This window comes from Pseudophryne corroboree, chromosome 2 (genome assembly GCF_028390025.1).
Source record: "Pseudophryne corroboree isolate aPseCor3 chromosome 2, aPseCor3.hap2, whole genome shotgun sequence".
NCBI lineage: Eukaryota > Metazoa > Chordata > Amphibia > Anura > Myobatrachidae > Pseudophryne > Pseudophryne corroboree.
The window spans coordinates 211,185,405-211,210,692 of NC_086445.1; the positions used below are offsets into that span (position 1 = coordinate 211,185,405).

Below are 25,288 nucleotides of genomic sequence, written 5' to 3' on the forward strand. Positions count from 1 at the left end.
GGGAGATGTTATTTCTTAAATCTCATAACAGCTCTGTCTGTATACAAGTGAGAGAAACCCAATATAAACTTTTAATGAGATGGTACAGACACCCTTCCCTTCTCCACTCCATGTACCCCGGAGTGACTGATAAGTGCTGGAGATGTCTTAATACCACTGGTTCCTTGTTACACATCTGGTGAAATTGCTCTCTACTTCGGCCATATTGGGATGATGTAATCTCTATTTCCCAAGATATACTCCACACCCCCGTCCCTTCTGACCCGGCATTCTGGTTGCTATCCCATTCCTCCATGTCGTTGGTTCAATATAAAACATCTCTACTCCGCCATTTGTCTAATGCAGCACGAGCGGTTATTCCTACACTATGGAGATCACCGTCCCCACCCACAAGGAAAAATTGGTTCACTAGAATCGATTATTATATGAACATGGAGCACATTCTCCTAGTATCCAGGGATAAACTTTCCGAATTCACGACCACTTGGTTTCCTTGGATAGAATATACATCCTCAAAAGAGTACAAAGACTACATATACGCTACTAAATGATCCGAGTTTAGCAGTTGATTGATTAGAGAGAATGCAATCCTCTTTCCTTCTACTTGCTGATCCCCCGGGCTTGGTCACACTATATTTTTCCTTTACTCTCTCTTTCTTTTCATATCTTGTTCTCTCCTATAGTTCTTCGTTGTTTTGACAAATAACTAGTAGGCATTGTTATGATTCCATTGAACACCCTATCACGCTCTGTTTTTACTCTAATACCAGTTGTGCAGGGTGGCAAATTATCCTGCTTCTTATGCCTAATATGCAATTGACGTTAATTATGTGTCTTGAAGTTCTTTTGTTCATTTGGATGTAATCTTTATACTTTTCTAAATAAAAACAGATTATACAAAAAGAAAAATGCTACATAAATATAAAACAAACACAAGGTGCTATAGGTGTTAAAAGTTATGCCTTTCCAGGCCTAATTCAGACATTCCCGGGACTTTTTAGTATTTCTTGGAGCCATTACACAACCTTTTCTGTCTAATTCATCTCCGAGTTTCTTCATAGGATTGAGATCATGTTACTGAGGAGGCCATGCCATAATTTGTAGAACTTTCTGCTTTCTTTTACTTTTCAAATAATTGATACATAGTTTAGGTATGTGATACGGTCGTTATCTAGGTATAGCGTGATGCACTAAAATACTGTGGTATTTTTTCTTATCCATAGTTGATGTTATTTGAACTAAATCTCCAACCTTTCCTCCACCAAAACCACCCCAAATCATGACATGAGCACTGCCGAGTTGAACTGTATGACTTATAAAATTATCTAACACACTACCTCCAACCATTCTTTGAACATACTGACTTCTTCTGGTTACGAAAAGTACAAATTTGGACTTGGTCCAAAATATTTTTTCCACTGATCCACTGTCCAATACCGTGTTCTTTGGCGTTTTACTGTATTTACAGACCTCAGCGATGGTTATCTGCAAGCTATGCAACCATTTAGACCTACATTACGCAGACATCTTTTAACGGTATCAACTGATACTGGAGTTTGTTTAATTTTATTGAGTTCTCCTTTGATTGCAGTTGCTGGCAGTATTCGGTTTTGCTTACTCATTACTATAATATAATTATCTTCCCTTATTGATGTACACCTGGGTCATCCAGAACGTTTTTCTTGTCACATTTGTAACTGTTTGTATTGCGCTAATGTATACATTACACTAAACCAGGGAAGGGGAACCTTCGGCCCTCCAGCTGATGTTGAACTACACATACCAGCACGTTCTGCAACAATTTTACCATGGCCAAATAACAAAACTGTAGCAGGACATGCTGTTATGTGTAGTTCCACAACAGCTGGAGGGCCGAAGGTTCCCCATCCCTGCACTAGACCATGGAATTTTTTATTTTTCTCTCACATCCTAGAGGATACTGGGGTCCACATTAGTACCATGGGGTATAGACGGGTCCACTAGGAGCCATGGGCACTTTAAGAATTTAATAGTGTGGGCTGGATCCTCCCTCTATGCCCCTCCTATCAGACTCAGTTTAGAAAATGTGCCCAGAGGAGCCGGTCACGCTTATGGAAGCTCCTGAAGAGTTTTCTGCATTTATTTTTCTGTTTGTTATTTTCAGGCAGGACTGGTTGGCACCAGCCTGCCTGCTTCGGGGGACTTAGGGGGGTAAACGGCCCAACCCTCCTATAGGGTTAATAGTCTCGTTCCACACTGACAGGACACTGAGCTCCTGAGGGAACCATTCGCAAGCCCCACCACGGCGAGCATACATTCCCACAGCACGCCGCCACCCCTGACAAAGCCAGAAGAGTGGTGAGTACTATGCCGGCGTCCCAGTTAGCGGGTTTCCAGCTATTATGGTCGGCATGAGGGTACGGAGCGGGGCGCTGAGAGCAGGCTGTGTCTCCAGGCTCAGAACAGCGCGGCTGCACCGCTTATGGGGGGGGCGAGCTGAGCCATCTAAAACTGTACCCACACTGGCAATACGCTTACAGGGACCCTGGTTCACTGTATTAAGCACCAAACACCTCAGCCAGTATTAAAAAAAACGGGAAGACCGCGCGCCATTGAGGGGGCGGGGCTTAACTATGAGCGGTTCCAGCAGTTCATCAGCTTCATTTTCACTCTGCAGTTCCATAGTGACAGACTGAAAGAGAAGCGCAGCTCCACCGAAGGGACTCGGGGTCATAGCAAGGGGGGAAAGCGTTATTAGTGTACTAAGCACCTATCGGGGACCCGGCTAAACTTGCAATTAGCAGTAAGGGTGCTGTGTGACTGGCTCCAAAATACTCTGTGTCTCTAGAGCAGGGCTCCGTGTGGGTTACTTGTGCTTAACCTTTTCCTGTGTGTGGGGTGTGATTTCACATTTACAATGTCAAAGGAGTGTGTTTCATGCACGGCAGAGTGTTTTTCTTCCCCAGGGGGATCACTACAGTGTACTCAGGATAGTACACATTCTCACGCTAGTGGGTCCGAACCAGCATGGTTGGATTCACTGAAAGGGATGATCTCGACTATTTCTAACAAATTATCCCAAAATGAGAAACAGACGCAATACTTAAGACAGTCTGTTGATGACCTGATGACTAGAGAATCAGGCACCACACCAGCGCCTCAGACCCCTTCCATTTATACACAAAAGCATACACTGGCTCAAATCCTGCAGGCTGACACTAATGACGACGTGTCAGACGCAGAGGAGGGTGAGGTGGACTCAGTGGGGGGGATGCAGCTCTGTCACAGGGGTATAGGCTCTGATAGAAGCTATTAGAGACGTTGTGCAGATTCCTGATATGGTGACAGAGGAGGAGGAGGTATCTTATTTTAATGTAAAAAAGATATCATCTGCTACTTTTCCTGCATCAAAAGAGTTGAATTTTCTGTTTGAAGAAACCTGGGTTAATCCTGATAAAAAGTTTCAGATCCCTAAGAGATTACTCACATCCTTCCTCTTTCCTCAGGATGATAGAAAAAAATGGGAAAACGCACCGATTGTTGACGCATTGGTATCTAGGTTGTCATGTAAGATAGTCTTACCTGTCCCTGGGGCAGCCTCCTTAAAGGACACGGCTGACCGCAAAATTGAGACCACGCTCAAATCCCTGTATACAGCTGCAGGGGTGGCCCAGAGACCCACTATTGCTTGCGCATGGATCACTAGGGCCATTGCTGAATGGCCAGGTAATCTAATTGACGAGTTAGATTCCTTATCCAGGGGGGAGATAATTTTACTCCTACAGCATATACAGGACTGTGTAAATTTTATGGTAGAGGCCATAAAAGAAATAGGTTTGCTCAATGCATGCACCACGGCCATGGCAGTGTCAGCACGCAGATGCCTATGGCTATGCCAGTGGACTGCAGATGTGGATTCCAGGAAAGGCGTGGAAAACCTACCATTTACAGGTGAGGCCCTGGTTGGAGCTAAACTGGATACGTGGATTTCCAAGGCTACTGCGGGTAAGTCGACATACCTTCCTTCTGCAGCCCCCCCAGCTAGGTAAACCTATTCTGCTCCAATTCTGCAGTCCTTTCGGACAGCGAATTTTAAAACCAAAACCAAAGGTTTTACGGCCTTCAAAGGCAACAGAGGTAAACCCAGAAAGCCAGCAACTGCAGGTTCACAGGAACAGAACCCCGGTTCTGCTTCCTCTAAGCCTTCAGCATGACGGTGGTCTGCACTGCCTGGAAGACAGGCAGGTGGGAGCCCGATTAAGATATTTCAGTCACATATGAGCAACATCATGCCAGGATCTCTGGGTTAAAGATCTTATCGCCCAGGGCTACAGACTGGAGTTTCAGTAACTCCCACCTCACAGATTCTTCAAATCAGGCTTACCAGCTTCTCAAGAAGCAAGTATGACTTTACAGAAAGCAATTAAAAAACTGGTACAGACTCGGGTCATTGTTCCAGTTCCACTTCAACTACAAAACAAAGGTTATTATTCCAACCTGTTTGTGGTACCGAAACCGGACGGTTCGGTAAGGCCCATTTTAAACCTCTAGTCGTTGAACCCGTACTTACGGGTGTTCAAGTTCAAGATGGAGTCTCTGTGAGTGGTGATCTCAGGTCTGGAGGAGGGGGAATTCTTGGTGTCTCTGGATATCCAGGATGCGTACCTTCATATTCCAATTTGGCCGCCTCATCAGGCTCATCTAAGGTTTGCATTACAGGACTGTCACTACCAGTTCCAGGCCCTGCCATTTGGCCTCTCTATGGCACAAAGGGTGTTCACCAAGGTAATGGCAGATATGATGTTTCTCCTCCGCAAACAAGGAGTGAACATAATACCGTACCTGGACGATCTGCTGATAAAAGCACCTTCCAGGGAGAGGTTGTTGGACAACATTGCCCTCTCAACCCGACTACTCCAGGATCACGGGTGGATTCTGAACCTACCAAAATCTCATCTGGAACCAACATGGAGGCTTCCGTTCCTGGGGATGATACTGGATACGGAGGCACAGAAGGTATTCCTTCCTTTAGACAAGGCATAGGTAATCCAGTCGATGGTACGGAATGTTCTAAAACCAACCCGGATATCAGTGCATCTATGCATTCGCCTCCTGCGGAAGATAGTATCCTCTTACAAGGCACTGCAGTATGGAAGGTTTCACGCAAGGCCCTTCCAGCTGGATCTGTTGGACAAATAGTCTGGATCGCATCTTCACATGCACCAGAGGATCCGTCTGTCGCCAAAAGCCAGGATTTCTCTTCTGTGGTGGCTTCAGACTTCTCACCTGACGAGGGCCGAAGGTTCGGGATTCAAAATTGGATTCTGTTAACCACAGATGTAAGCCTCAGAGGTTGGGGAGCAGCCACCCAAGGGGAACAGTTCCAAGGAAAATGGTCAAGTCAGGAAACCATCCTTCCACTCAACATTATGGAACTAAGAGCCATATACAACACCCTTCTACAGGCATCACATCTTCTTCAAGATTTGTCAGCATCTCCGGTCACAGCACACTGCAGACCGAGTTCATCAGCCGGCCAGCTGAACACAGTTCCTGTGGAGGTGAGAAAAATCCCTCCATCAACCGCACACGGACTCCGGATAAGGCCGAGGGTGGTGCACACCGGCCGGGAGGAAAAAGCAAACACACCGTGGATACGAGCGGACACCTGTTCAACTCCAACTAAAGGCCCACATTCAGCCAGGAGAAGCATCTCTACCATTGCGTCTGAACAGAGGTTTCAAATACGGTACTTTTCAATTATACACTGTGGTACAGTGACCATATTCATATCAGCTTTCTTTCATAAACTGCAATTAATATCCGTTATAAATCAACAACAGGACTGTCTAATTTATTCTTCATATACGCACTCCATTAATTTGGAACGCACGGACATAAGCATTGTCTAATATTGTTATAAAGACACACGATTACCATCTGCCTGAGCATAATAGTAACAAAATATCTGAGGATAAGAAGAGGATCCTCGGGCTAATACATTATGTGCATTGTTATAACTTAGATACAGTATAAATTAGAGTCATCATACTCACAATATGCAGATGAAAAGTTATGTCTAGAATATTATTAATTTTATTGTAATATTTATTATTTTTCTTGTGTATTGCCGGCCGGCACTGAATACATTTAATGTGCTTTTAGTAAAAACTGATAATGAATGAAAAATAAAATCCACATCAGATGTGAATAGCGCTTTCTCATTTTTTGATCTTCTTGTTCTACTTCAGGGGTGAAATACCAATTACCCCTGAGAGAGCTGCTTACACACCTGTATAATCATAGCGCCAGGAGTTTTTCCTTTTGCTCTTCAAGAACTCGCCATTCAGGTTCAGTCGGACAATGTGACGGCGGTAACGTACATAAACCGACAGGGAGGAACGAAGAGCAAACCAGCAATGTCAGAGGTGACAAGGATTCTTCTCTGGGCTAAAAGACACGCTGTGGTGTTGTTGGCAATCTTCATCCCGGGAGTAGACAGCTGGGAAGCAGACTTCCTCAGCAGACATGACCTTCACCCGGAGGTGTTTGGGTGCTTGACATGTCAGTGGGGGATATCACAAATCAACATGGTGGCCTCTCATCTCAACGAGAAGCTCAAGCGGTATTGTTCCAGGTCGAGAAACCCACAAGCAGTGACGGTGGACGCTCTGGTGACTCCATGGGTCTACCAGATGGTGTACATGTTTCCACCACTTCCATTTATCCCAAAAATTCTCGAAAGAATAAAAAGGGAAAAGGTTCAAGCAATTCTCATTGCTCCAGGCTGGCCAAGAAGGGCCTGGTATGCGGATCTTCTGGAGATCTTCCTAGGGCCCGTGGCCTATACCTCTTCTCAATGACCTTCTACAACAGGGGCCATTCGTCTATCAAGACTTACCACGGCTACATTTGACGGCATGGAGGTTGAGCGTCAAATTCTAGCCCCGAAAGGGATCCCGGATAGGGTTATTCCAACCTTGATCCAAGCCAGAAAGGGGGTAACGTCTAAACATTACCACCGTATTTGGAAAAAATACGTCTCTTGGTGTGAGAACAGGAAATTTCCTGCAGTGGAATTTCAACTGGGACGTTTTCTCCTTTTTTTGCAGTCAGGTGTGGATGTGGGCCTACGTCTGGGCTCCATAAAAGTCCAGATTTCGGCCTTATCCATTTTCTTACAGAAACAATTGGCTTCTCTCCCTGAGGTTCAGACATTTTTGAAGGGGGTTCTGCACATCCAACCGCCCTTTGTGCCTCCTACGGCACCTTGGGATCTCAACGTGGTGTTGCAGTTCCTGCAATCGGCATGGTTTGAGCATTTACAGGATGTTGACGTCAAGTTTCTTAAGTGGAAGGCCGTCACACTGTTGGTCTTGGCTTCTGCAAGGCGTGTGTCAGAGCTGGGGACGTTGTCTCACAAAAGCCCCTATTTGATTTTTCATGAAGATACTGTCACGATCCGGGTATCTGGACGCCATTTCTTACCCATCAGATGCCTCCTAAGGCTGGCTCAGCGCTCCAGGACCGGATCCCATCTGTTATCCTAATGTTCACATTCCTGCATCCTCTCCTGTCTCTCTGAGACGCTGTCACAGTAACGCCTTATTACATCTGGCATGGCGTTTCCCGCGGCCTCCGCCGCCGTCCCTGAGCTTCTGCATGCAGAGTGTCAGAGTGGCGATTACGTCAGCCGCGGCCTCCGCTGTGTCCGCGTGGCTGGATGTGCACTTGTCAGCCTGGCGTCTCCTGTCTCCAGTGGCCGGCGCCGCCATTACTGTTTTCATTACCACATGGATTACAAACCAAACTTCCCTCCAAGTGTCTGCATGGGCGCAGCCATCTTGGATTCTGTCAGCTGATCATTTCCTCCAATCTGTTGTCAGTATTGTTAATCTGCATAATTGCCTAGCCAATCCCTTCCTTGCTGCAGGTATAAATACACTGTGCCTGAGCAAGGAAGGCGTCAGTGCTTTGGTTGTCAAACCTAGTTCCTGTTTGTCTCTCTCCTGTGATTGTCTTCCAGGTTCCAGCTCCTGTCTCAAGACTTCCACCATAGAGACCCGCACCAGCATTCCACCTGCGGTGTAGCCTGACTCTCCAATCCATTGTGGATTCATCTGTTTCCAGCTACAACATTACCTGCTTCCAGCTCAGCTTCCAGCAGAGTACAGCTTCCCTTAAAGGGCCGGTGTCCTTTCTACACTTTACCACTCTCCACCGGTATTATTATTTCTCCGCTCTCAAGTTCTACATTTCAGTTCATATTTCATCGCTCCCAAGTTCATTTATTATTTAACTGGTTCCAGCCAGTATCCACTCCGTGCTAACAACAGTCTGGTTCCAGCCAGTATCCACAGCAGCTGTTTTATCTTCAGCAACCCAGCTTTTCCTGGAACACCAGCTGGCACAATCCTGGGTTATCTCCATTGCTACAGTCGGGCCTGGTAAGGACTTTCCATCTAGAAGATCATAAGAACTATCTCACACTACCAGTGCCCTGTGGCTCCTGCCATCCTGTAGTACCCAGGAACTGTATTTATTCTTTGCTGACTTTTACGTTTTCTTTTACTGCTGCTGTGTTGCGGAGTTGTCATAATAAACATCATTGACTTTTATCCAAGTTGTCGTGGTCACGCCTTCGGGCAGTTATTATTCATGTTACTTACATGTCCAGGGGTCTGATACAACCTCCCAGGTTCCGGTACATCTCAGCCCCTACAACTGAGGCTGCCTCCCGTCAGCTCAGGCCCTCAGTTGTGACAGTAAGCACTGACCTAATGAATCCAGCCGGAGACCAGGATCAAGCGGCCAGGCCGATGCAAGAACTGGCAGCCCGACTAGAACATCAGGAGGCTGCACAGGGCCACATCATCCGCTGTCTCCAGGATCTCTCTACTCGGCTGGATGGGATTCAGACAACTCTCCGTGGATCAGGCGCGTCTGGTGCGTCAACCACAGTGACTCCAGCTATAACCCCACCCACCTTACCCATTTCTGCTCCACGTCTTCATCTTCCAACGCCAGCAAAATTTGACGGATCTCCAAGATTCTGCAGGGGATTTCTCAACCAGTGTGAGATTCAGTTTGAGCTACAACCTGGCAATTTTCCCAGTGACCGTACAAAAATTGCCTACATTATTTCTCTCCTCAGTGGCTCAGCCCTTGATTGGGCATCACCGTTATGGGAGAGGTCCGACACCCTGCTATCTTCCTACACTGCCTTCGTGTCAACATTCAGGCGCATCTTCGACGAGCCAGGCCGGGTAACCTCAGCTTCATCCGAGATTCTCCGTTTACGCCAGGGGTCACGTACTGTAGGACAATATCTGATACAGTTCCAGATCCTGGCATCCGAACTGGCATGGAACGACGAGGCCCTGTATGCTGCATTCTGGCATGGCTTATCTGAGCGTATTAAAGATGAGTTAGCTACCAGAGACTTACCTTCTAAGTTAGATGAGCTAATCTCACTCTGCACGAAAGTTGATTTACGTTTCAGAGAGAGAGCAACTGAGCGTGGAAGATCATCTGCTCCAAAATCTTCTGCTCCTCCTCCTCGTCAACTGTCACCATCTAAAGATGAGCCCATGCAACTTGGCCGTTCCCGTTTAACTCCTGCTGAGCGCCGAAGACGTCTCTCCGAGTCTCTCTGTCTCTATTGTGCAGCTCCGTCTCACACCATTAATGCCTGTCCCAAACGTCCGGGAAACTCCAAATCCTAGCTCGCCAAGGAGAGGGCCGGCTAGGAGTAATGATCTCCTCTCCATCTCCTCAAGATTGTAATCTCCCAGTCTCGCTTCAAGTTGCTCAACGTTATCGGAACGTCATTGCCCTCCTTGATTCCGGAGCAGCTGGGAACTTTATTACCGAAGCCTATGTTAAACGGTGGTCCCTACCCACCGAGAGACTTCCTTCGTCCATTTCTTTAACTGCCGTGGATGGCAGCAAAATTTTTGATGCAGTTATTTCTTTAAGGACTCTACCAGTTCGTCTGAGAGTGGGAGTTCTTCATTCCGAACTTATTTATTTTTTAGTGATTCCAAGAGCCACACATCCTGTGGTCCTGGGCCTTCCATGGCTCCGTCTTCACAATCCTACAATTGATTGGACGACTACGCAAATTCTGGCATGGGGTTCCTCCTGTGCTGAGACATGTTTGTTTAAAGTATTGCCTGTCTGTTCTTCCTCCCCCAGGTCGTCTGATGTTCCACCTCCTCCATATCAAGATTTCACGGATGTGTTCAGTAAAGCTTCTGCTGATATCCTTCCTCCTCATAGAGAATGGGACTGTCCGATTGATCTCGTTCCAGGGAAGGTTCCACCTCGAGGCCGAACTTATCCGTTGTCTCTGCCTGAGACGCATTCTATGGAGGAATATATTAAAGAGAACCTAGCAAAGGGGTTCATTCGACCTTCTTCTCCAGCCGGCGCAGGCTTCTTTTTTGTAAAAAAGAAAGATGGTGGTCTGCGGCCGGGCATCGACTACAGAGGTTTGAACGACATTACCATCAAGAACCGTTATCCTTTACCCCTGATTACTGAGCTCTTTGACAGAGTTAGCGGAGCTACCATCTTTACAAAGCTGGACTTGCGAGGTGCATACAATCTCATCCGGATCCGTGAGGGTGACGAGTGGAAGACCGCCTTTAACACCTGTGACGGACATTATGAGTACCTCGTCATGCCCTTCGGATTGAGCAATGCTCCAGCTGTCTTCCAGCATTTTGTCAATGAGATCTTCAGAGACATTCTATACCGTCATGTCGTGGTCTATCTAGACGATATCCTCATTTTTGCCAACGATTTAGAGGAACATCGTTTTTGGGTTAAAGAGGTTCTGTCCCGTCTCCGTGTCAATCATCTCTATTGCAAATTAGAAAAATGCGTCTTTGAAGTCAAGTCCATTCCGTTTCTAGGGTACATTGTGTCCGGTTCCGGACTAGAGATGGATCCTGAGAAACTACAAGCAATCCAAAATTGGCCGGTACCCTTAACCCTCAAAGGGGTCCAGAGGTTCTTAGGGTTCGCCAACTATTACCGAAAGTTTATACGAGACTTTTCCACCATTGTGGAGCCTATTACTGCTTTCACTAAGAAGGGTGCTAACCCGTCCAAGTGGTCTGAAGAAGCCATGCAAGCATTTCATCTTTTAAAACAAAGGTTCATCTCTGCGCCTGTTCTGAAACAGCCTGACATCGACTCTCCTTTCATCTTAGAGGTGGATGCCTCCTCCGTTGGAGTAGGAGCGGTGTTATCTCAGAGGGCTAAAGATGGCCATTTACACCCTTGCAGTTTCTTCTCCCGGAAGTTCTCCCCAGCTGAGCGCAACTATGCCATTGGCGACCAGGAGTTGCTAGCCATCAAGCTCGCTCTAGAAGAGTGGAGGTATCTGTTGGAGGGAGCTTCTCATTCAATCACCATACTTACAGACCACAAGAACCTTTTATACCTGAAGGGCGCACAATGTCTCAACCCTCGTCAGGCCAGATGGGCACTTTTCTTTTCCAGGTTCGACTTTAAACTCCAGTTCTGTCCGGGCTCTCAGAATCGCAAGGCCGATGCCCTTTCCCGCTCATGGGAGCAAGAAAATGAGTCAGAGTCTTCAGACAAGCATCCTATTATAAATCCGTTGGCATTCTCCATGGTAGGGATGGACTCTACGCCCCCATCAGGGAAAAGTTTTGTGAGGCCGATGCTAAGGAAGAAGCTCATGCATTGGGCCCATGCTTCCCGTTTTGCCGGACATACAGGTATCCAAAAAACCCTGGAGTTTATCTCTAGGTCCTATTGGTGGCCAACTCTGAAAAAGGACGTCTTGGAGTTTATTGCATCTTGCCCAAAGTGTGCCCAACACAAAGTATCCCGCCAGTCGCCTGCGGGGCAACTGGTTCCACTATCCGTTCCCCGTCGACCATGGACCCACTTGTCGATGGATTTCATTACAGACTTACCCATGTGCAACAAGTTCAATACCATCTGGGTGGTAGTTGACCGGTTCACCAAGATGGCACACTTCATTCCTCTCACCGGTCTTCCGTCAGCTTCCAAGTTGGCTCAAGTATTCATACAAGAGATCTTCCGACTCCACGGTCTTCCTGAAGAAATTATCTCAGATCGAGGAGTTCAATTCACAGCCAAATTCTGGCGAAGTTTATGTCAAGTCCTCCAAGTCAAGCTAAAGTTTTCCACGGCTTACCATCCTCAGACCAATGGTCAAACCGAGAGGGTGAATCAGGACTTGGAGGCCTTCCTCCGCATCTATGTGTCTTCCTCTCAAGATGACTGGGTTCAATTACTTCCCTGGGCCGAGTTCTGTCATAACAACCAGTATCATTCTTCATCTGCTTCAACACCATTCTTCACTAACTTTGGATTCCACCCTAAAGTTCCTGAGTTCCAACCGCTTCCAGCAACTTCTGTTCCCGCAGTGGATATCACCTTGCATCAGTTTGCCAATATCTGGAAGAGCGTACGATCAGCTCTGCTCAAGGCATCGTTCAGGTACAAGAAGTTTGCGGATAAGAAGCGTCGAGCAGTTCCTGCTCTCAAGGTGGGTGATCGGGTATGGTTATCCACGAAGAATTTGAGGTTAAGAGTTCCCAGTATGAAGTTTGCACCTCGCTATATCGGTCCTTTCAAGATTGAACAAGTCATCAATCCTGTTGCTTACAGACTCCAGTTGCCTCCCTTCTTAAAAATACCCAGGACATTCCATGTTTCCCTGTTGAAACCGCTGATCTTGAATCGGTTTCATTCCTCACTTCCTCCAACTCCGAAAGTCCAAACTCAACGAGGCGTTGAGTATGAAGTGGCCAAGATCCTGGACTCACGTCACCGTTACGGTCAACTACAGTATCTTATTGACTGGAAGGGTTACGGCCCTGAGGAACGTTCATGGACCAATGCTTCTGATGTCCATGCTCCTGCCTTGGTCCGGAGATTCCATTCCAAGTTTCCTCAAAAGCCAAAGAAGTGTCCTGGGGCCACTCCTAAAGGGGGGGGTGCTGTCACGATCCGGGTATCTGGACGCCATTTCTTACCCATCAGATGCCTCCTAAGGCTGGCTCAGCGCTCCAGGACCGGATCCCATCTGTTATCCTAATGTTCACATTCCTGCATCCTCTCCTGTCTCTCTGAGACGCTGTCACAGTAACGCCTTATTACATCTGGCATGGCGTTTCCCGCGGCCTCCGCCGCCGTCCCTGAGCTTCTGCATGCAGAGTGTCAGAGTGGCGATTACGTCAGCCGCGGCCTCCGCTGTGTCCGCGTGGTTGGATGTGCACTTGTCAGCCTGGCGTCTCCTGTCTCCAGTGGCCGGCGCCGCCATTACTGTTTTCATTACCACATGGATTACAAACCAAACTTCCCTCCAAGTGTCTGCATGGGCGCAGCCATCTTGGATTCTGTCAGCTGATCATTTCCTCCAATCTGTTGTCAGTATTGTTAATCTGCATAATTGCCTAGCCAATCCCTTCCTTGCTGCAGGTATAAATACACTGTGCCTGAGCAAGGAAGGCGTCAGTGCTTTGGTTGTCAAACCTAGTTCCTGTTTGTCTCTCTCCTGTGATTGTCTTCCAGGTTCCAGCTCCTGTCTCAAGACTTCCACCATAGAGACCCGCACCAGCATTCCACCTGCGGTGTAGCCTGACTCTCCAATCCATTGTGGATTCATCTGTTTCCAGCTACAACATTACCTGCTTCCAGCTCAGCTTCCAGCAGAGTACAGCTTCCCTTAAAGGGCCGGTGTCCTTTCTACACTTTACCACTCTCCACCGGTATTATTATTTCTCCGCTCTCAAGTTCTACATTTCAGTTCATATTTCATCGCTCCCAAGTTCATTTATTATTTAACTGGTTCCAGCCAGTATCCACTCCGTGCTAACAACAGTCTGGTTCCAGCCAGTATCCACAGCACCTGTTTTATCTTCAGCAACCCAGCTTTTCCTGGAACACCAGCTGGCACAATCCTGGGTTATCTCCATTGCTACAGTCGGGCCTGGTAAGGACTTTCCATCTAGAAGATCATAAGAACTATCTCACACTACCAGTGCCCTGTGGCTCCTGCCATCCTGTAGTACCCAGGAACTGTATTTATTCTTTGCTGACTTTTACGTTTTCTTTTACTGCTGCTGTGTTGCGGAGTTGTCATAATAAACATCATTGACTTTTATCCAAGTTGTCGTGGTCACGCCTTCGGGCAGTTATTATTCATGTTACTTACATGTCCAGGGGTCTGATACAACCTCCCAGGTTCCGGTACATCTCAGCCCCTACAACTGAGGCTGCCTCCCGTCAGCTCAGGCCCTCAGTTGTGACAGATACAGCTGAACTCAGAACTCGTCAGCATTTTCTTCCAAAGGTGGTGTCTACGTTTCATATCAACCAACCTATTGTGGTTCTGGTGGTTACCGACACCTCTGCTACTTCAAAGTCCTTGGATGTTGTGGGGGCTTTGAAGATCTATGTGAAGCGGATAGCTTGTCACAGAAAATCACACTCGCTGTTTGTTCTCTATGATCCCAATAAACTTGGGTGTCCTGCGTCAAAGCAGACAATTGCACGCTGGATCAGGCTCACTGTCCAACATGTTTATTCCACGACAGGTTTGCTGTGTCCAAAATCGAAAACTGTACTAGGTCAGTGGGTTCTTCCTGGGTATCTGCCCGGGGTGTCTCGGCTTTACAGCTCTGCTGAGCAGCTACTTGGTCAGGTTCAAACACGTTTGCTAAGTTCTACAAATTCGATACTTTGGCCTCTGAGAAACTTCAGTTTGGTCACTCAGTTCTGCAGGAACCTCAGCACTCTCCCACCCGGTTTGGGAGGTTTAGTACATCCCCGTTGTACTCATGTGGACCCCAGTATCCTCTAGGACGTAAGAGAAAATCGGATTTTAATTACCTCCCGGTAAATCCTTTTCTCGTAGTCCGTAGAGGATACGGGCGCCCGCCTAGTGCTTTGTTTAATCCTACACTGTTACTTGGTTAAGTATTGTTGGTTCAGCGGTTGCTGTTCCTGGTTTAAAGTTTGGTTAGCTTTGCTTTACTCTAGTTTGTGTATGCTGTTTCGGAATCTCCCCACTATCTTTTCTATCCTTCTCTCAAAGAATGTCCGTCTCCTCGGGCACAATTTCCTAGACAGAGTCTAGTAGGAGGGGCATAGAGGGAGGAGCCAGCCCACACTATCAAATTCTTAAAGCACCCATGGCTCCTAGTGGACCCGTCTATACTCCATGGTAGGTACTATTGTGGACCCCAGTATCCTCTACGGACTACGAGAAAAGGATTTACCGGTAGGTAATTAAAATCCTATTTTTTCTTTAGCAATTTGTCGATGAGTATAGCCTTCTTCAGAAAGAGTTTGAATGTTGCCATGCAAGTGAATGTTTGCGTCTTTCCTTCATTTTGAAAAAGTTATGGTTAGTATTATTGATTTTAGCAATGCAACAAAGGAGATAAAAATAAAAAATTTAATATAATTAGTCAAAATACATACCAGATTTATAAATGACCGAGTCTAAATTATGTCCTTTAGTGCATCAATAAACCCTTGGGACTGCAATGAAAATAAAAAACGCTTGTGTTTACAAATAGTATGGTAAATTAAGTTAAGTACATTTGAGGTAAAGTCCTACAGCCTTGTTTCTAATCATGATAATGATTTTAGGGAGCAATTGATATTCATTAAGAAACAGTAAGTAAACCTATAAGCTTTGGCCAGAGACTTTTGCACGCTAGTGTATGTATCAAAGCTTGGAGGGAAATAAAGTACCAGCCAATCAACTCCTGTCATTTTTCAAACAGAGCCTGTAAAATGGAAGTTAGGAGCTGATTGGTTGGTACTTTATCTCTCTTCAAGCTCTGATACATATTCCACTAAATGTGTACCTAGATGTTTTGCTCTCTGTGGTGCCTTGAAAATAACGCAACCTTCTTATCCCTAACATACAGTAAATCAACATAAACGTTTGTGTTAGTACTGTGTACTTTATAAAGCACAAATCTTGTCGTTTTCCAGTTATTAGATATTACAGTAAATTAAAAATTAGAAACTTTTCATTTAGATTTATGTTGGCAAACACTTAGAACATTATTCCCCTAATGTTGTTAGCGTATGAATTTTATATTTATATACAGTATGTCTATATCAGAATATATCTACATCTTCTGGCCGCAGGTAATTGTGATGTCTGGGCATGAGACTATCCGGGTTCTGGAAGTAGGTGTGGACACAACAGCACAACCAGAGGAGCCTGGAAAGGCTTTTGACACTCCAGTTCCTGAACCGGCAGTTACTAACGACTTGGCGAGAGAGACAGTGCTTTGCCATGCGGAGAATACGAGTGACAAGTCCATAGGTATGAAGCCTGTTATATAAAGTTTTCCTTACACAACTGGATGTTCACAACCTAATGAAAGTAGAGAGAATGTATAAATTATGGAGAAAAATTGTCAGCTTGCAATCTGTATGTGGCAATCCAACAAGAGGCGAAGATGCTAAAAAGTGCATTTTTATGTATACATCGTTCAATTCATAGTGTATGTATTTCTATATTTCTCGTACGTCCTAGAGGATGCTGGGGTCCACATTAGTACCATGAGGTATAGACGGGTCCACCAGGAGCCATTGGCACTTTAAGAGTTTGAGAGTGTGGGCTGGCTCCTCCCTCTATGCCCCTCCTACCAGACTCCGTTTAAAAAATGTACCCGGAGGAGCCGGTCACAGCTAGGGGAGCGCTACAGAGTTTCTCTAGTAAAGTTTATCTAAGAGTTTATTATTTAACAGGGAGGCTGCTGGCAACAGCCTCCCTGCTTCGTGGGACTTAGGGGGGGAGGGGGGGTAGTGTCCGCCCTGCGGGGTTTGAGCCACTCTCTCCGCTGACAGGACACTGAGCTCCTGAGGGGGTAGATCGTTCCCCGCCACAGGGGATCGCTCACCCTAGCAACATGCCGCCACCCCCTTACAGAGCTAAAGATTTGTGGCGAGTGAGTCACCGCCCCCCCCTAGCAAGCGGGGGGCCGGTGTGAAGATGGCGGCATAAGGGTAGGAGCGCAGTATTAACTGCGCTCCGGAGGCTCAGCGGTACATAGTGCGGCACTGTGAGGGGCGGCCTGAGCCAGCGCCTAAACCCTACACTGGTCACACAGCCTGTCGGGGTCCCCGATCTCAGCCAGCACAAATCCTCAGGCCAGTATAATCCTATGAAGAGTGGGAAGACAGCGCCATTTTGGGGGTGGGGCTTCTCCTCAGAGTGGACCCAGCAGCGTTCAGCGCCATTTTCCTGCCTGCACAATGATGTCAGTGAAGAGCAAGTCCCTCCACAGCAACTCCAGCCAGGGGGTTGTAGAAGAGGGGGGGAGGCTGCAAAACGATTGTGTAACCTATTAAGGTGCACAGTCAGCGCTGATAGGGGGTCTCCCTTTATATTAAAAGCGCTGTATGTGGGTTGACTCCAATCTCAGTGTCTCTCTTGCCATTCTTGGGGGTGAAACTCTGCTCTCCCCTGTGTGTGTGTGTGGAGTGTCTGTGGTCTACATTAAGCAATGTCCAGGGACTCTGTGTCATATGCTGCAGAGGATATGTCCTCTCAGGATGATCCCATTCCATGTAATCAGGATTGCACTGGTTTAGCACAGATTCCAGCAAGAGAGCCTAAGTGGTTATCCTCTATCAAATCTATGATTTCTCAGACTTCAAATAGGGTTGCACAAAATTAATCTGCAACTCAGGCTTTACAGAACTGTATGGCAGTCTGGCCCAGTTCTGATACATCAGGACTCCCCGCTGTATATTCACATATACGTGCTCTTGCTCAGATCATGCAGCATGATACCGATACTGATTCTGATACAGGTTGAGTATCCTATATCCAAATATTCCGAAATACGGATTATTCCGAAATACGGACTTTTTTGAGTGAGAGTGAGATAGTGAAACCTTTGTTTTTTGATGGCTCAATGTACACAAACTTTGTTTAATACACCAAGCTATTAAAAATATTGTATTAAATGACCTTCAGGCTGCGTGTATAAGGTGTATATGAAACATAAATGAATTGTGTGAATGTAGACACACTTTGTTTAATGCACAAAGTTATAAAACATATTGGCTAAAATGACCTTCAGGCTGTGTGTATAAGGTGTATATGAAACATAAATGCATTCTGTGCTTAGATTTAGGTCCCATCACCATGATATCTCATTATGGTATGCAATTATTCCAAAATACGGAAAAATCCCATATCCAAAATACCTCTGGTCCCAAGCATTATGGATAAGGGATACTCAACCTGTACTGCAGACGGTGATGGGGATGTGTTGCGGGGGGCTGCATCTCTTGCAAAAGGGGTGCAGTTGATGATAGAGGCTATTAGGGATGTGTTGAATATTGCTGATACAACACCTGAGCAGGTTGAGGAGGCTTGCTTCACAGAAAATAAGAAAGCCTCGCTAACCTTCCCTGCATCAAAGGAATTAAATGCTATATTTGAAAAGGCTTGGGAAAACCCGGATAAAAAACTTCCAGATACCTAAAGGGTTCTGGTAGAGTTTCCTTTCCCGGTAGAGGATAGGAAAAAAAATAGGAAAAAATGGGAAAACCCGCCATTGATAATATGCTCAAATCCATGTACACGGCTTCTGGGACAATCCTACGTCCCACTATTGCCAGTGCTTGGATTGCCAAAGCTATAGTAAAGTGGTCAGGCACGTTACTTGAGGACTTGGATACTATGGAGAAATGTGATGTTGAATTGTTTTTACGTAACATTCAGGATTCGGCAGTATTTCTGGTAGAATCCATGAAAGACCTGGGTTCCATGGCTGCGGGGATTTCCTCCATGTCAGTATCAGCTCGTCGAGGACTGTGGTTGCGCCAGTGGTCTGCCGACGCGGAAAGCAGGAGAAGTATGGAGACCCTACCCTACACAGGTCAGGCTCTCTTTGGGGAAGCGTTAGATGCGTGGATCTCCACGGCTACGGGTGGTAAGTCAGCCTTTTTTCCCTCAGCTACACCTGCTCCGAAGAAACCCTTTTCTTCAGTTACATCACAGCCCTTTCGTTCTAACAAGCCCAGAAAGGCCAAGCCGTCCAACACCTTCTTTCGGGGAGGTCGGCCCAAGTTCAAGAAACCTGCGGCTGCAGGTTCCCAGGAACAGAAACCTGCTTCAGGTACACCAAAGTCCTCAGCATGACGGTGGACTGCACGCCCTGGAGGTGGGGCCGGTGGGAGTGAGACTCAGACGTTTGAGTCATGTCTGGGTGTCCTCCGGCCTGGACCCCTGGGTGCAAGATATTGTGTCCCAGGGGTACAGGGTGGAATTTTCAAAATATCCCTCCTCACAGATTTTTCAGATCAGGCTTGCCAGCTCTGCTGGCATACAGGACTGTCCTGCAAGAAGCCGTCCAGAAGTTGGTGGAGGCCCAAGTTATTGTACCAGTACCTCCTCATATGCAAAACAAAGGTTACTATTCAAACCTTTTCGTGATACCGAAACCAGATGGTTCGGTCAGGCCCATTCTGAACTTAAAATCACTAAACCCCTTTCTGAGGGAGTTCAAGTTCAAAATGGAGTCTCTAAGGGCAGTGATATCAGGTCCTGGAGGAGGGGGAATTCCTAGTTTCCTTGGATATCAAGGATGCGTACCTCCACATTCCGATTTGACTGCCACATCAAGCTTATCTTCGATTCGCATTGTTGGACTGTCACTTTCAGTTCCAGGCCCTCCCATTCGGGCTCTCCACAGCACCGAGGGTATTCACCAAGGTGATGGCGCAAATGATGATTCTTCTCCGCAGACGGGGTGAACATAATTCCGTATCTGGACGATCTGCTGATGAAGGCATCGTCCAAGAAGAAGCTGTTACGGTCCATAACACTCATGACCCAGCTTCTCAGGGAACATGGAATCTTCCAGAATCACAATTGGAACCAACCAGTAGGTTGTCCTTTTTGGGAATGATCCTCGACATGGAGGTGCAGAGGGTGTTTCTCCCAGAGGAAAAAGCGTTGGTGATTCAAACGATGGTCCAGGATGTCCTGAAGCCAGCCCGGGTGTCAGTTCATCAGTACATTCGCCTTCTGGGGAAGATGGTGGCCTCTTATGAGGCTCTGCAGTACGGGAGGTTTCACGCTCGGTCCTTCCAACTGGATCTCCTGGACAAGTGGTCGGGATCCCATGTAAACATGCACCAGAGAATACATCTGTCGCCAAAGGCCAGGATTTCACTCCTCTGGTGGCTGCAATTACCTCACCTTCTGGAGGGCCGGAGGTTCGGGATTCAGGACTGGATCCTTCTAACCATGGATGCAAGTCTCCGGGGCTGGGGCGCAGTCACTCAAGGGGAAACCTTCCAAGGAAGGTGGTCAAGTCTGGAAGCCGGCCTGCCGATAAACATTCTGGAACTAAAAACCATCTATAACGGTTTTCTCCAAGTTGCCCATCTTCTGAGAAATCGGGCCATTCATGGGCAGTCGGACAATGTGACAATGGTGGCTTACATAAAACGACAGGGCGGAACGAAGAGCAGAGCTGCAATGGCAGAGGTAACAAGAATCATCCTCTGGGCAGAAAAGCTTGCGTTGGCGCTGTCAGCACTCTTCATTCCCGGGAGTAGACAACTGGGAAGCGGACTTCCTCAGCAGACACGATCTCCATCCAGGAGAGTGGGGCTTCCATCCGGAGGTGTTCAAGGAGGTAACAGATCTGTGGGGCATACCCCAGATCGACATGATAGCCTCTCGTCTCAACAAGAAGCTTCGGCGGTATTGTTCCAGGTCGAGGGACCCGCAAGCAGTGGCGGTGGACTCCCTAGTGATTCCGTGGGTGTTCCAGTCGGTGTACGTGTTTCCTCCACTTCCACTCATCCCAAGAGTTCTAAAGCTCATAATAAGAACAAGGGTTCAAGCGATCCTCATTGCTCCAGACTGGCCAAGAAGGACTTGGTACGCGGATCTTCTGGATCTACTGCAAGGAGAGCCGAGGCCTCTTCCTCTTCAGGAGGACCTGCTGCAGCAGGGGCCGTTCGCCTATCAAAACTTACCGCGGCTACGTTTGACGGCATGATACTAGCTCGGAAGGGCATTCCGAACAAGGTTATTCCTACCCTGATACAGGCTAGGAAAGGAGTAACGTCTAAACATTACCATCAAATTTGGAAAAAATATGTATCTTGGTGTGAGTCCAAGAAATTTCCTGCGGTGGAGTTTCAACTGGGATGGTTTCTCTTCTTCCTACAAGCTGGTGTGAATATGGGCCTGAGGTTGGGATCTGTGAAGGTCCAGATTTCGGCCCTATCCATTTTCTTTCAAATACAATTGGCTGCCCTCCCTGAGGTTCATACCTTTTTGAAGGGAGTTCTGCACATCCAATCTCCCTTTGTACCGCCTACGGCGCCTTGGGACCTTAACGTGGTTTTGCAGTTCCTCCAATCGGACTGGTTCGAGCCCCTACAGGCAGTTGAGGTAAAATTTCTTACGTATAAGGCTGTCACGTTGTTGGCTTTAGCTTCTGCTAGACATGTGTCGGAGTTGGTGGCTTTGTCCTGTAAAAGCCCATACTTGATCTTCCACAAAGATAGAGCTGAGCTCCGGACACGTCAGCAGTTTCTTCCGAAGGTTGTGTCGGCATTTCATATCAACCAACCTATTGTGGTGCCAGTGGCTACTGACTCAATTTCATCAAAGTCCTTGGATGTTGTAAGGGCTCTGAAAATCTATGTGAAGAGGACTGCTCGTCACAGGAAATCAGACTCTCTGTTTGTCCTGTATGATCCCAAGAAAATTGGGTGTCCTGCTTCTAAGCAGACGATCTCTCGCTGGATCAGGTTCACTATCCAGCATGCGTATTCTACGGCAGGCTTGCCGTGTCCTACGTCTGGCCCACTCTACTCGTAAGGTGGGGTCTTCCTGGGCGGCTGCCCGGGGTGTCTCGGCATTACAACTTTGCCGAGCTGCAACTTGGTCTGGGTCGAACACGTTTGCAAAGTTCTACAAGTTCGATACTTTGGCCTCTGATGATCTGAAGTTCAGTCAATCAGTTCTGCAGGAGCCTCCGCGCTCTCCCTCCCGTTCTGGGAGCTTTGGTACATCCCCATGGTACTAATGTGGACCCCAGCATCCTCTAGGACGTAAGAGAAAATAGGATTTTGGTTACATACCGGTAAATCCTTTTCTCGTAGTCCGTAGAGGATGCTGGGCGCCCGCCCAGCGCTTCGTTTTCCTGCAATTGTTATCTGGTTCAGTACAACTTTGTTTTTAGTTAAGTACTGCATTGCTACTTGGTAAGTAATGATTTCAGCGGTTGCTGAGTTTTCAAGCTAAGTTAGCTTGATGTGCCGTGTATGTGTGAGCTGGTAAGAATCTCGCCACTATCTTTGTTAAATCCTTCTCTTAAAGATGTCCGTCTCCTCGGGCACAGTTTCTAGACTGAGTCTGGTAGGAGGGGCATAGAGGGAGGAGCCAGCCCACACCCTCAAACTCTTAAAGTGCCAATGGCTCCTGGTGGACCCGTCTATACCTCATGGTACTAATGTGGACCCCAGCATCATCTACGGACTACGAGAAAAGGATTTACCGGTAGCTAACCAAAATCTTATTTTTACCATTCTTTGGTATTTAGCAGACCACTAAAATGGGTACCACACATAATGCAAAATCTTTAGGAATGTCTAACTGCATTATATCAACTAAAGTGGTCTATCACCTCTGATACTTTTGCTGAGCTTGTTCAAAGCCTAAGGACATTATTTTCCCTATATTTACCCTTTTGTGCACCTGATAGATCCTTTGAGTTGGTTAATATGCATGCTGTTAAGCCAAACTGCCGTGCAGATAATTACTGAGGCAGTGCTCTGCCATGCCACTGTGGGGTACATTTACTAAGCAGTGATAAGAGTAGAGAAGTGAGCCAGTGGAGAAATTTCCCCATCAACCAATCAGCAGCTGTGTATCATTTTATAGTATGCAAATTATAGATGTTACTTCAGTGCTGATTGGTTGCCATGGGCAACTTCTCCACTTGCTCACTTCTCTGCTCTTATCACTGCTTAGTAAATGTACCCCTTTGTCACTACACCCATACTGAATGTCAGCTCTCTATACCAGTAACTGGCACTGAAGCAGAGCATGGGGCTGGTGGCAGGGGGACATAACACTCCAGGACATACTGAGCACTTTGCATAACTTTTCTTCTCTGGATAACTGAGAGAGTGAAGTGAAATATTTTTTCCCTTAGCCTTTCAGTCTCAGAGGGTCAATTCAATTAGCCGTAAATCCCCTCAGGGTGTGAGTAAGTGCAGCTTTATGCTGTACTTACGGTGCCTCTGGACTTGCAGATTTCAGTTTTCAGCTCTGTTGGGCTGCATACAAAAATCCAGAAATCCGGGCTGAGATTGTACCACAAAGGGGAGCAAGATGCAGTGCTGTTGGCCGCATTTCCATGCCATTGCCACAGCAACTCGCCCCCCTTGTGGCCAATTAAATTGACCCCTAATTGTTGGCAACATTTAGTCTATTAAAGCACAGCTATGGAATGAAAACACAATGGAAGCAGCCTGTGGGGTGACATACTTTCTCACGAGACTGCAATCTGTCAATTCCATAGGAACTAGGGTAAATTATGGAGACATGAGGCACTTTGACAGAGTATTGGCTCAGTCCATATTTTCTGTGGAGTTGAGAGAATGGTGACAGCGCTATCTAGTAATAAGAAACGTCTTCACTCTGCCGGAATACTTGATGCTATATATGTCTTAACATTGCAGAAACAATTCTCAGAGTGATGGCTTTGATGCAGAGTACAGTATGAAATGCAGTATGCACATATACAGTACATCTGTCAGGGTTTATGGGAGTAATTCAGACCTGATCAGTTTCACAGTCATGCGAGGCGACACCCAGCACAGGGCTAGTCCGCCCCACATGTCTGGCTGTGCCCCCCCGGACAGGTACAAAAGCGCGATGCTTTTGTACCTGAGGAGTAGCTCCCTACCAGCGCAGCTCCTGCGCGCTGGCAGGGAGGTACTTGCCGCGTCCTGGGTCGCTGCGTGCGGCACACACATCCGTTGTCCGGAACGCGCCCCGCCAACGGCATTCTAACACCGTTGGCCCGCCCCACGACCGCCTCTGCCTGTCAATCAGGCAAAGGCAAGCGCACAAGTGAGATGCTGATCGTATCTCACTGGGCTCCCGGGGTGCGGATGCGCACTCCACAAAGTAATTCAGACTGCAATTGCTGCCACTGCAGCGATCCAGTCTGAATTACCCCCTATGTACCCAGGTATTGAAAAAAAAAACCTATGGGGCAGATGTATTAACCTGGAGAAGGCATAAGGAAGTGATAAACCAGTGATATGTGCAAGGTGATAATGCACCAGCTAATCAGCTCCAATATGTAAATTAACAGTTAGGAGTTGATTGGCTGGTGTGTTTATCAACTTGTATTTATCACTGGTTTATCACTTCCTTATGCCTTCTCCAGTTTAATACATCTGCCCCCATGTTAGATAAAAGTGTAGAAAACATTAGTAGTGTGTTCTCCAGGCCTTCCTGCAGCATATGTACCTAACTAGTTACCATTCGGTCAAAATTACAGTAATGTCAGCGCTAACAGCTGTGCTCCCAACTGGAGCAACACTTGAATTGCTCAGTCGGCGCCATCTAGTGGCTGGCGGTGCACAAAACACTTGAATTCCCTCCATAGGGGTTAGGAGCAGCATTAGCCTTTTATCATATAGGAAAGTGCTCCCTTAGACTGCCACTGCAATCTCTAGTGAATGCTACAGGAAAAGGATCAAAGCAAAGTGAGTGCATTTTCAGAAAGTATGTGTATAGATCTATTCACCCACACTAGTTCTTGCTCTATCAGCATCAAAGAGCATTTAATGAACTTTAAGAGTACACATGAATTGCTTAAAATGAATAACAAGTTCTTATTGTGTTGCCCTGCAGTATTTAGAACCATGTAAATTAAATGTACTAGGCAGAATTGAAATGGGAATTATGTTAGATGCCAACTAATTACACCATTCATTTATCTCATCTGATCTCTGCCTCTGCTCAAGTTGAAAGCCACAAACTAAACTACTTCTATCTCATATATTAGAACAGGCATGTCAAACTCAAAATCCCAATTGGGCCGAATAATCAAGGACTTATGGGGTCCACACACTGTCCTCTTTGTGCTATGCGAATTGGACTAAGTGGGGTATGCTATTTGAACTTCTGTACATCCAATTTTGAATACACTACAATGAACTATGGGGGGTGATTCTGAGTTGATCGCAGCAGGAACTTTGGTAGCAGTTGGGC

At 46.8% G+C, this 25,288-nt stretch overlaps 1 protein-coding gene across 5 annotated transcripts in view; it reads left to right on the forward strand.

The window, feature by feature from the left end:
* The window catches only part of POU6F1 (POU class 6 homeobox 1), a 208,363-nt gene that overhangs the window by 94,811 nt on the left and 88,264 nt on the right, over positions 1 to 25,288 (forward strand). For all 5 annotated transcript variants that reach the window (XM_063952285.1, XM_063952284.1, XM_063952288.1 and 2 more), the window contains one exon: positions 16,156 to 16,336. In XM_063952285.1, coding sequence (XP_063808355.1) covers positions 16,156 to 16,336 — 181 coding nt within the window. The remainder of the gene's footprint in view (positions 1 to 16,155; positions 16,337 to 25,288) is intronic.